Here is a 12,144-nt window from a genome sequence, read left to right as displayed (position 1 = left end):
TTTTTGAGAGTTATTGTATTATAGTAGTTGTAGATTCAATTATTGTTGAAATGGGGGCTGAAATGATAATTTTGGTAGGAAAAAAATGGATTAATTTGGCTGACACTCAACCTCAAAGGCCTCGAGATCCCTCGAGGTGGATAAAATCCCCCGAGTTGCATAGTAACCCCTTGGGGGAACCAGAGGGAGGGAGAAAATTTTTATTTTTTAAATAGTGCAACCCATGGGAACTCATAAAAGAGGGTGACAATGTGAGTTTTTGAAATTATAGGACCTATGAGCAGGGCTGGATTCGAGCCGAGCTGAGCTCGGGCTCGGCTCGCTTTATTTAGGGGCGGCTCGAGCTCGACTCGAGCTGAACTCAGCTCGGCTTGAGTTCGGCTCGTTTTTAGCTCGGTTCGGCTCGTTTTTCATATCAAAACAACATCGTTTTGTGTATATATATGGATCAAAACGACGTCATTTTGTATAAAAAATTTTTAAAAAAATCTGCCCTGCCAAGCCGAGCCAGCTCGAGCTCGATCGAGCCGAGCCGAGCCCGAGCTCGAGCTGGCTCGGCTCGAATCCAGCCCTACCTATGAGAGAGCAGAAATTTATTAAGGGGGCAAATTGATTTTTTTTGCAATCTAGGTTTTTTTAACATGTAGTTTTCAAATTTTATACGTAGGTTTCGAATTTAAGGTTTGTTTTTCTAATTTTTTCCATTATAAAATATTTTTGACTTGCAGTTTTCAAATTTAAAGTTCGTTTTTTCAATAATTGCAGGAATTGATAGATTAGATATACATTACATATACATTTCTGTTTTTTATAGGGTTTTTTCACGTGTATGACGCTTTTGTGGAGCCTAGAGTTCCCCTGTGAGTCTTTCACCTCGATGCGTAAACGTTTGACTTCATAGTTATATTTTCATTGCATCAAATAGATCACAAATATATATTTTTATTTATCATTGGTTATTCATATGAGTTTAGAGTTGTTATGTATATATTTTATTTATAATGTTTTATTAGTTATGCGTATAATTTAATATTTTATCTATTTTATTGCAACTTACTCATTAAAGTATAAATCAAAACTCAAATAATGCATGAAATATAATAACTCGTTTTTTTCTATTAGAATTTAGAAATACGAATTTTTTTTTTAAATGAATTCATAGTTGAATAAAAATGAAGATAAGAGTGAGAGTTTAAATGATATAAGGAAAATATGATGGTAAAAGTTTATATAGAAGCAATGAAGTGTATTTAAAAAAAACTGGAACATTTTTACTTGAAGATTTGAAAATAGGGTATTTTGCTTAAGAAATGAAAAATGATATACTTTTACTTAGTTTAAGATAGGATAGGAGGAGACACATTTAATTTAATTTATCATTTAAAAATTTTTCATCTCCAAAGTTGAAGAGTTAAGAATGGTACATCAAGTCAACCCAAATGAGTATACGACACAAACATATACACACACACACATGGTGTATTAGAAGTATGGTTTTGAAAATTAGATTATACCAATTGATTTAACCAATTAGATCAAATAAAAATCATATTTAATTTGATTAATATAAAAAAATTAATTTTAAAATAAAAATCATTATTAAATTTAATATTTTATCTATCAGTTATATATATATGTATCATTAAATTAAGATTATTTTAATATTAAAATTATTTAAATATTATTAACCCAACTTTTAACTGTTGTTGAACCAGACCACCTCCTCCCTTAGTCAACGTTTGGTCTAATTTCAAAAGCATTGACGGCAAGGGCCACACGAATCTTGAACTAATCACTTTTCCCTTGGGGGGGGGGGGGGGGGGGGGGGGTGTGGGGGTGTTTTGGTTTACCGTTTAGGATTACGAGGAGCGAAACAGTTCTATTGTTTCTGAAGCCCAACTAATTTCAGAGTTTTTAAAATAGGAATCTAATTTTAGCTTCAGAAATTTGCCCTCATCAATGTAATTCCAATGCCACCAACAAAAAATGAAAAGCAGCTTCAGAGTCTCAGATATCAGTTGTTTCTTTTGTTTGTAAGGAGAAAAGAAATGAAAAACTATTATTACACATTTCATATGAACAAACAATGCAAATTTAATGGCTTGGATAAACAAGAAGCCAAAAATTCCTGGGATTTGACCCTAAAAACAACTCAGCCGCCCATATACATTCCTCTGCCTAAAGTTAAAAAAATGCACAACAAAAAATAGAATCCAATCCACAATGTCAGCCATCTCTTATGACTACTCGGCTTATACTGTTACCAAACCTGCAGAAAGAACCAAGAAATTTTGCTTAGCTGTCTCAAAACCGAAGATCATTAATCTAACTAAATATACCAAATAAAATAAGTTCCAAGTTGAGTTTAGCTTGAAAAGTATGTTATTTTTTGTTTCTCCATCTGGCCTCATTTCAAATCTAGATGCACTGCTCAATGCAGCTGCACAGCATGGTATATTATTCAGCAATACAGTAAATGCATGGCGCGACAACAAAAGTAATCACAACCTTGAGATGAAATTTCTAAGCTGTCAACCATGGGTTGCATCACAAAATGACTGAAGTCTCCGAGTAATTTTTCAGCAAGCCACTGATCAGAAGCAACAAAAATTAGAAATGGGCAAAAACATTTAAGTATCAACCTAGTAACGATTTTCAAAAAGTCTCACACAGACACACTGAGCAACTAGCTACCATTTTGAAATTACAGCAATACTTATCCCTGAGACAAACACGTAAGGAAGGATTAAATTCTAAGAGCATATTTCTATCAATCGTCGTCAGTCCGCTATTTAATGCCAAGGAAAGGATACATGAACAACTATACATCTAGAGAACCAAGCTTTACAAAAGTGTCCATAGTTGTGCTCAATCAATAGGTGAAAGCAATTACTTGTAACAAAAAACATCAAAGAATGCAATTGTAATCATGATTAAAAGGAAATCTGGAATTAGGAGTTTCAATAGGTTACAGAAAAATACTTGGTCATACGGTGCAAGAAGCAAGTTCTGACAAGTCATTTCAAGGGTTGAAGAAACTTGCGCCACTCGTATTGATAGCAATTAGCACTAATATACTTGTTACTACAGCAAACCAAAAAAGGGTCGATCCTGAAAGATGGCATGTTTTACTATCAATAAATATTATTAATGCAAAAAAAAAAACAAGAAACAAACACTAACCTCAGACAGGTTTTCAAACATTATAGCTTAAATATAAATAAACATATACACTCGAATTATTAAAAACAAACTACCTCCGGAAGTCACATCTGAATCTGATGTCAAAGATTCAGCATTAGGACCACGTGATCTCAATATTGTAGACCCTTTACTTGAGACATCTTCCAAACTTTTGTTATTTCCACTTTCAGATGAGACTATTCCTTGAAATTCCTCACTCACAATTAAAGCGGCTAAAACATCCATAAATGACTCCTTATTGGTTTCATTTGAAAAATCTCTTTCACCTAGTACATGAGAAGCCTCTAAATCAACAGAATTAGACAACTCATCATCATCTGAATCATCTGCATCAATGGATTCTGCTCCAGTTGTGTCATCTTCTTCATCCTCGACGTATGCTTTATATGTAAGTCGAAGTAATAACTCTCCAGAAGACCCCCTGCTGAACAATCCCCAACCTCCTCGCAGAACAACAATTCTGTCTGTAGGCACAGTGTCTTGAAGAGAGCCCAGATCAACCTAAAATGGTATTGCATTAAGAAGCTATTTTTATAGACATATTTAATCAATTATTAGCAAAAGACATTCAACAAAGCTTCCAAATTATAAAATGAACACTTTTTCTGCTTTAATCATATACCCAAGTGAAGTTCCTGACGCAACTACTAAAAAAATAAGCAGAAGTATAGCCCAAAATTCCCAATATCTTAACTAGAATAAACTTTGGTTAAATTGCCTTGGCTTCATCACCCTCGATATTCCCGATATAAAATTCTCACAAAAATATCACGGAACTCAATTAAAGATCATGAAAAAATTAAATTAAGATGCTGCTGACATAAGTCCACAACTACAGAAGAAATCTCAGATTATAAGCTATGAAAAGTTTTAAACCAACAGTAAAGATGAGCACAATGGTATTATTTACAAAAAACTGTAAAGATTTTACATGCTTAAAAAATTTGCTTAATTACATTTCAAGCTGAGCAAAATAAATGAAGAATGTCCATGTAACAGAAGTACTTGACGGCTGAATTAAAACAAAGGCTACTAATATAAAATTTAAAGTTACATATATTTCACAATGCAAGGTGTAATAATTTAATCATATGAAGATAATTTACCACACCCAGCTGTAGTGGTTTACAGTTTGGCTGGACATTGAAGTCATCCAAGTTGATTGGATTGGTGACAATGTCAGGTTTGCATATAACCGAATTTCAAATGACCAGCCACTGAGATGTTGTATTAGAAAATTTCATGAAAACTTTTATGTTTCCAACATAAAAATTGTGAATGTAATACTGCTAGTAGTATATTATAAAATACATCAATTTAACTTTAAGTATCCATATAACAGTTTGGTTAAGTTTTAAAATTTTATAAACCAATGAAATTTATTTCTCATGTAATGATTAAACCTGATAAGTTTAACTATTCCCCTTGTAGCAATATTGGACGATTATAAATTAAAGGAATAGAAGAATAATTGGCAAACAAGCAAGAGAACCAAGGGGGCTGGGGTGATGCCATAAAGATCCCAAATATGTCATCAGAAGATTGAAAAAATAGAACTATTTTTTCTCTTTCTCTAGCAATAACTCATGGATGAAAGTAGCACTGGACACACAACAACAAAGTCAACATATAACTTATGGCTGTTAGGCAATTAGACACAGGTTACTCAAACTAATTAATAAAAGAAAATGTGAAAATTGAGGCAAATATAGCTCATTGGACAAAGAAGTTTCATGTGCCCACCCAAAATTTAAGGACAAGGCTTTCTTTAACTGTCATCTATTTAGATTCTTCCGGGACAAGATTCTATTTTTGATCACCGGGGAACCCTATCGAACTTCACCAGGTAGGTTAAACCCAGAGTGCAGTGACTAGACCCATACTATTGAATTAGGTAAGTCTGGGTTTCGTTTTATTATAATACATCACTATTCAGACCCAAGCTAATCAACCCATAATTTTTTCACATGAGAGAGGGAGCTCATGCTATTCAAATCATGCTCTAATGCTAGAACTCCATTGAGTATATGTCACAATGCCATGATTAAATATTTCAACAAAAATAAAACAAATCTCCATATACAGTATGGAAAATAAAAAAATTTAAAAAAAATCTATTATTTTACCTCTCCTGTACCAATTGTCAAATTTGTAAAACCAAGAGAATCCTTTACTTGGATGTATAATTTTTGTTTTCTAGGGTCTGCAACAAGCAAATGAAAATCCTGGCAACAGTCACAAAAGCACAATTACTAGAATACAGAAGGAAAAAATATACATCTGTTTATGCATGCTGATGATTGCAGATTTAGATTACAAGAAATACAAAGATGAAGCAAATTACTTGATTCCATATTGGCTCCCCAGGTGGCCCAGTGACAGTTGTTTGACTGTTCTTTTTACTACGTATAATTTGATCCCCCAAGCTCAGAACAACATATGGATCTGTTTTGCCTGAAATCAGAAAAAGGAACCAGCAAATATAACATATGAAACAGATTTAAAAATATCCAATATATACCAGTCATTCAAATTCAGTGAACATGGGACAGTGCTTTTGATAGATTGGATGCTAACACAAAGTCCCCAAGATTCAAAATGAGATCAAGAATATATGAGTGCTTGTTTTTAATTTTCTCAACGGTCTATATCACTAAGTATCATAGATACCAATGAAGATGTACATGATTACTTTTCAAAAAATGAAGAAACCATGCAATTTAATAAAGGTAGAGATGTAGTTGTATAAAATTTGTCAGGCATGGAAATCTATAGGGTTGGGTTGGGTTTGTTGAACTTTCTGACATTTTCATTGGTACAAAAAATTCTAGAAAGCTTGCGGCGGTTTACAGTGAGTTTGCACAAATATATAGAAGAAAGATGAATTTGAAGGATTTACAGTGCATTTAGTCAATTGAAAATGTATAAAACTTAACAAGGTAAAATGTCACATAGTGACATTGGTATCATGCCTATACAAAAAATTATAAAAGCAAAAGTTATAGTTACCATAAACATAAAAAAGTTTTCGAGCATCTACAAGGGTCACTGATAGTTCTCCAACAAAATCCTTGTTCCCTTCTTGTACTTCTCCTGATTTGAAATCATTAGCTACAGGGCCAACTGCTTTTCCTTCCTGGAAATCTAAAAAAATCTTCTTTGGACGTACAAACAATTGAGGCAAATCTTCTGTGAAAAGTTTAGTCAGAAACCTAAAAAAAAGCAACCAAGCACTTGGTCCATGTGAGACAAAATAATTCTTCCAAAAAATAAAAAATATAAAAAATAAAAGGACGAAGAAGAAGAGACATTCAATCTAACAAGACACAAGAATAATAAATTCAAGAATACTTAGCCTCTTTGGTAAAGTTTTGCGTAATCACTTTTTTATAAAACACTTCTATAAGAGGACAATTCAAAATTCAATTTTAGATTTCTAACTTCCATACACATTTGCCATCATATCCTGAAAAAACTATTCTAAGAAAGAAATGTGAAATTGAACTTTATGTATTCTGACTTCCATATATCTTGCTGATTTAAATTCTCTTTCAATGTTGCTTGATGATTTTCTCTCGTAGTGTAGCTGGGGCGGAACATTATGCATAAGGGATTCTTTTGGCATCCTCTCATATAAATATTAATTTCATTGGTTGGTAAATGGTTCCTTGACTCTGCTTATTGAGCCGGCTTGTAATATTTTGAAGGCAAGAGCACACAAGCTAAATTCTACTCCTTGAGTGGACAATAGCACATGGTAAACCTTTTTATTTTTGGGGGATAGGAAAGAGTGCATGGTAACTTAATTCTTGTGAGTAAATCCAGCGTAAAAGGCCAAATATTTGTTTCTTTCCCTAATGGTGTCTGACATGTTACAGACATATAAAGTTACTGAAAGCCAAAAAACTTAAGCTGATACATAACCTATTGTCATTTCACCTATTAACACGCATGTATAAAGCACTTTAATTCAACACAACAAGCATGATCTTAACCAAAAAAACATACACAACTTATGATAATTATGCAATAGAGGAATTCAGATGGAAGACCACTTGATTAGCTTGGTTTTGAAAGCATACTACCACAGAAGCCACAAGTTTCAGCCGATAAATTAGGTCCCAAGAACATTTGCGCACTTATAAAGGTGAAACAGAGTATACAGATAATCTGTATTCTTTTTGTTATGACTTTCAAATGCAACACAATATGTTTTAAGCTAATAATTTATCTTAACCTAGGATACTGTGTTACGTTTGTCTGAAAGGATTTTATGCATTTGGAGAAGGCAGGAAAGGGACAATTTCATGGAATTGAGGTCAGTTACAAGGATGTTTTGTTAGGAGAGAAAAAAGAGTACTTTTGAATAAGTTTGATAGTAAGAGAGTGAATTTGACTTATTCTACTAATGTGGTCTCATGTCCAAAAACTAGTAATAACGCATACCAAACAAAGTCATCAGTAATTATGGATAGTACAATGTCTCTTCTTTTACAACCTTGAGGGCTGGGCTAACCAATAAAAGCCCTTGGATTCAACTAAGGGGTCAACAATTAAAATCCCCTTCAGGTCACCTACTTGGTCCACATTATATTATCTCTATTAAGTCAATGAAAGATGCAATACAGAAGGAATAATGCCCATAAAAAATACACATGTTAATAAGATAAATACTATAATACATCAAACTAATTGCATTCACAAAAAGCATGAATCAGCTTAAAATTAAAAGAAATAAATCCACTTACATTGACAGAACAGGAATTGCTGGAACGCCCAATGTGTCATCAACAGAGGATAAGAAAACATGAATCAGTATCTTCAAATGTCAGCTAGCTTACCTCCAAATAATTATATAAGAAAAATAAATAAATTTTGCATGTAAAGACAATAACAATCAATATCGTATTCAACCATAAGTGAGTAGGTGTCCACATGTGCAAGAAATCAGCTAATGAAATCGCCCAAAGCAAAAAAGATGCAACGAAAGTCATCAGATAAATGAACATGTCCCAAGAAGAATGGATGTCGGGTAATTTCCAGGAAGTTCTATTTTTATTTCAATGATCTTTTTCATAGATCACTAGGCTGCACAATAGGTAAACAAGAATATCCAGTTAATTAATTTTTAAGAAAACAAGCATTGCTCACCTTTATAGTATTCACTTTTGATGCTCTACAGTTCTTTTGCTATTTAGTAGTGGATAAGTCTTACTGAACCCAGACTTCAGCTCGTATTGTCCAAGCCTTAAACCATAATAAGAATTTTATTTATTAACCAGTGCTAGGCTCAAATGACTTCTTACAACAATGTGATAAATGCTAAGTTATATTTAACCTTAAGGCACCCCTTAGTCTCACCTCATACCTGTCTTTTTAGATCCAGATACCCAATTACCCAGAGACCCAAGAAAACCAACATCCTTATCCTAATTCAAGTCCAAAATTTCAAAGACAGATTTTAACTATTTCACGGGCTAAAACCCTTAATGACTACTCATTATATGAACTATCACATCTCACTGAATACAAATATTGCACCAATAGTACCTACTAAAGAGAAATGTATCATAGATGGGTGTTGCCTATCTATATGAGTAGAACACTTTAATGATCATCCTCATGTCTTTTCATTGATACCAAGGGAACTCCAGATCATCCCCAATTCACACTTTTGTCCCTTCTGGAATATTTTTCAAGAATCTATAGTAAGTACTAATTTGCATTTTAACATGAATTTCTTGGGCATGAACATTTTCTTTCATGTTAAAATTTGAAAAAAAAAGGTAAAACAAGACAAACACCATAAGAAAATTAAAAAGAGGAGGAAAAATACGACACACAGTAACTAAAATAAATCCATATAGAAAGAATCAAAGATAAAATAGCCTGATAAACAATAGAATCTGGAACCAAGACAAACCTGATTAATTATTGAAAGGTTCGCCAATACCTTTAACTAATGAATAAATTGAGAAGAGTGGGAACAAAGTCAGTAATATTGATGTATTGATTGGGATTTAGGTAGATTATTTATGGAACAATTAACTGCACATTGATTAGTATGACACCTAAAAATATCCTTCTTCCTGAGGCCCTTTGTGAAGTTGGATCCCATTCAAGCTCACACAAAATTAAAGTTGTACTCACCTCTAGAAAAATTGTGAGCCTAGCTCAAGCTCGAGATCAAGCTCATGCTGAGTGTGTATTTAACTGACATATCTGGTTATGGCCTGCTTAATTCCAGACTAAAGAGTAATCTTCTAACTCTTCTTTCCTAATTATGATTGACTCCAAAACTAATATATGTTTCCTGAAGACAAGGGGTAGCCAAAAGTGTGCAAAATCTTTAATGAAGAAGGATTCATCATCACGCAAATGCTATACAACTTACGATTAAAAATCTTCCTAGAATTTATCTTGTTTAAATATTTTTTTCCTAACATCAAATTCACTATTCATTATTGGTAAGAATCTCATCCAACCTACAAAAGATGTAGAAAAAACTATTCGAGTAACTTTACTGCCTAAAACGTGAAATTTGCCTTTAACTTTTGAATGTAATTAAGATGTCATACCCATTAAATTAGAGAAGCGGAAAAGAGACAACTCAAATTTGATCTTGGGAAGTGAAACAAAAGCCCATGAAACAGCTCCCACCCAAGGCTCTGTTGGTATCAATCGCAGTTTAACCCATAGTTCCCCATCAATGTCAAAATCCCGCACACCAACAGGCACAGCAATGGGGATAATACCAAATTTTAGAGAGAGCATTAACAGCATGCGAGCACCACCCGTATAACGAAGGCCTATTTGGTACCTACAGAAGATAGAAGCAAACAGAAACTGATTAAATTTGTTGCTTCACCGCTAAATAAAACTTTGATGCACAAAAAACAAAAAAAAATGGCCTCACAACAAAGAAATTACAGTTTGATCTATAGTTTGACAATTTTATCTAATAACAAGAATTTAATCTCAACCCACAAAGTCAAACTTAGAGAAACAATAAAATAGAGTAAACCATCATATACTTTGGAAAGTTTGCACTCGATTAATGATAAAAATGGCCTGTCTTTTTCTGGCTAGGAACCTAGAAGGGCTAAGTGCAATTATAAGCTCAATTTCTTTTCCTAATTTTCTATCCATTTGTTATGTTTTATATGGTTTGTACCCACAGCAACATAATTAGCTTTGATTTCACCATTAAAACGCCTTTTAGACTAGAAACTTTGTCCACCATTATACACTACCTTATCCGTAATCAACCTTTTAATTTGAAACTCAGCATGATATTCATTAGGCACTAAACTCCAGGATAGATTACGATCGTGGCATGCACTGGATCCAAAAGTTTAACCAAAACCGCTGAATTCCCTTTTCTTAGTTCCTTCTGTGCAATTTGATCACACCATTATAAAGAAATATATATTGCCCAAAAAAAAAAAACAATTAACTTACTGTAAATCATTAACTCGACGTGAAGTCCTACGCTCAACATTTCTGACAGACAGTGGCTCATCTCCTAATGAAAACTGCTTAATCTCAACTCTTTCAACATAATCAGGCTTCTTCAAATCATCAATAAGTGGTTGTAACAACCCAATTATCCAATTCTCAATTCCACCTCTATAAACCTTCCACAACTTTCCCAACACCATGTTCACCCATTCCACCGACTCTTTTCTCTTCAAATCCTTCTCCAAGAACAACGATAAACTAGTAGGAACCTGAGGCCATGCCCCTCCACGTAGCTTCCCAGCATTCCTCAGTTTGCTGTTTCTCTTGCTTGAAGTCCATACTTTATCGAAAATTACCCCAACAAAGAAAAAGAAAACAAATAAGCCGAAAACGTTTCGATTAATTGCAGGCGATGGTATTGGATGTATTACTCCTAATTGAGTTCTCAGTTTATTCACAATAGGATCTTCTTGAATAATGGCGTAATTTGAACCCATTTGGATCGTTGAGGAAGATTCTTCCGTCTCCAATTCGTTTGAAATTTGCTTAGCCACATTGTTCCTAGTGACTCGTCTCATTGAATCGGCGAATCCAAGGCTCAAACTACCGTTCCCGCTTTCGGCGGGGATAAAACAGGCGCGAAAACTGAATATTCTGGAGCAATTATTTTTCCTTCTTTGTTTGAAGAAAGGAAAGTTTAGATTTTGATGAGTAGAAGTTTGACATGGCCAAAGCTGTGACATACCAATAGCCTTCTGCGAGATATTGAAACTCGCAGGAGAAGAAGAAGACGACAGCAGAATCATTTATCAATTTAAACAAAATCAAAGCCTCCTTCTCAATTGAGATAGTAACATTGTACACATTTTTTCTTTAGTTTCTAGAGAATTGTAAGAGAAATTGAAAAGTCCATAAAAATGGAAATCGTGATAGAAGAAAGCAAGAAATAATAGAATGAGAAGAAGCGCAGATGTGCGACGAAGTGATTTGGAGAAGGCCTCTCCAAAACACGAGGATTAAGTCCTGTGTGTTTGGAGTTTGGAGCAATTTTCACGTGGGTCGGAACGGGCGCGGATTTCGAAAAAATTTCAAAACTCACCATCTAAGCTGGCTGGGTTTGAAATTCCCCGGATGACTCATTTGGTGCTCTGACCGTAAGACTACGACTAAGACCTATCACAAGACCGAGGTTTAATATGGTCGGTTCAAAAAATTATCCGGCCCAGGGTTTCTCTTCATAAAAGGCCAAATGACTATATTCCACCCAAGGTTGGATGAAATGACAAATGCCTATCCCCCTAAGTTTGGGAGCAAACAAACCAGGTAGAGTCTGAATAGTTCTGACTCATGTTTGATTTGAATAAAAAATAATTCAATTTAAGTTTGATATAAATTTGTCAAGATAAAATTATGGATCGTTTGAGTTTGATTCGAATAAAAATGATTAATTAGATTTAGCTCAAATTCAATTTAAATTTA

General features: G+C 33.8%; 1 protein-coding gene across 3 annotated transcripts; it reads right to left on the bottom strand.

Moving 5' to 3' along the window:
* Nucleotides 1–2,025: 2,025 nt before the first annotated feature.
* On the bottom strand, nt 2,026–11,798 carry LOC123214651 (synaptotagmin-3). 3 transcript variants are annotated; one of them, XM_044634561.1, is made up of 10 exons: nt 10,666–11,793; nt 9,783–10,024; nt 7,953–7,971; nt 6,214–6,416; nt 5,549–5,658; nt 5,331–5,429; nt 3,258–3,705; nt 2,983–3,111; nt 2,509–2,590; nt 2,026–2,269 (listed from the first exon to the last, which is right to left on the bottom strand). In XM_044634561.1, exons 1-8 carry the CDS (start codon nt 11,469–11,471, stop codon nt 3,023–3,025), a joined length of 2,016 nt encoding a protein of 671 aa, XP_044490496.1. In that variant the 5' UTR covers nt 11,472–11,793; the 3' UTR covers nt 2,026–2,269; nt 2,509–2,590; nt 2,983–3,022. The 3 variants fall into 3 exon arrangements, with proteins under 3 accessions (XP_044490496.1, XP_044490499.1, XP_044490497.1); XM_044634564.1 differs by lacking the exon at nt 2,983–3,111 and having other exon boundaries at nt 10,666–11,798; XM_044634562.1 differs by lacking the exon at nt 2,509–2,590 and having other exon boundaries at nt 10,666–11,794.
* Between the last annotated feature and the right edge of the window lie 346 nt (nt 11,799–12,144).

This window comes from Mangifera indica, chromosome 4, assembly GCF_011075055.1.
Source record: "Mangifera indica cultivar Alphonso chromosome 4, CATAS_Mindica_2.1, whole genome shotgun sequence".
Classification (NCBI taxonomy): domain Eukaryota; kingdom Viridiplantae; phylum Streptophyta; class Magnoliopsida; order Sapindales; family Anacardiaceae; genus Mangifera; species Mangifera indica.
The sequence above is the reverse complement of the archived record's forward strand: the minus strand, read 5'-3'. Positions and strand labels throughout refer to the sequence as shown.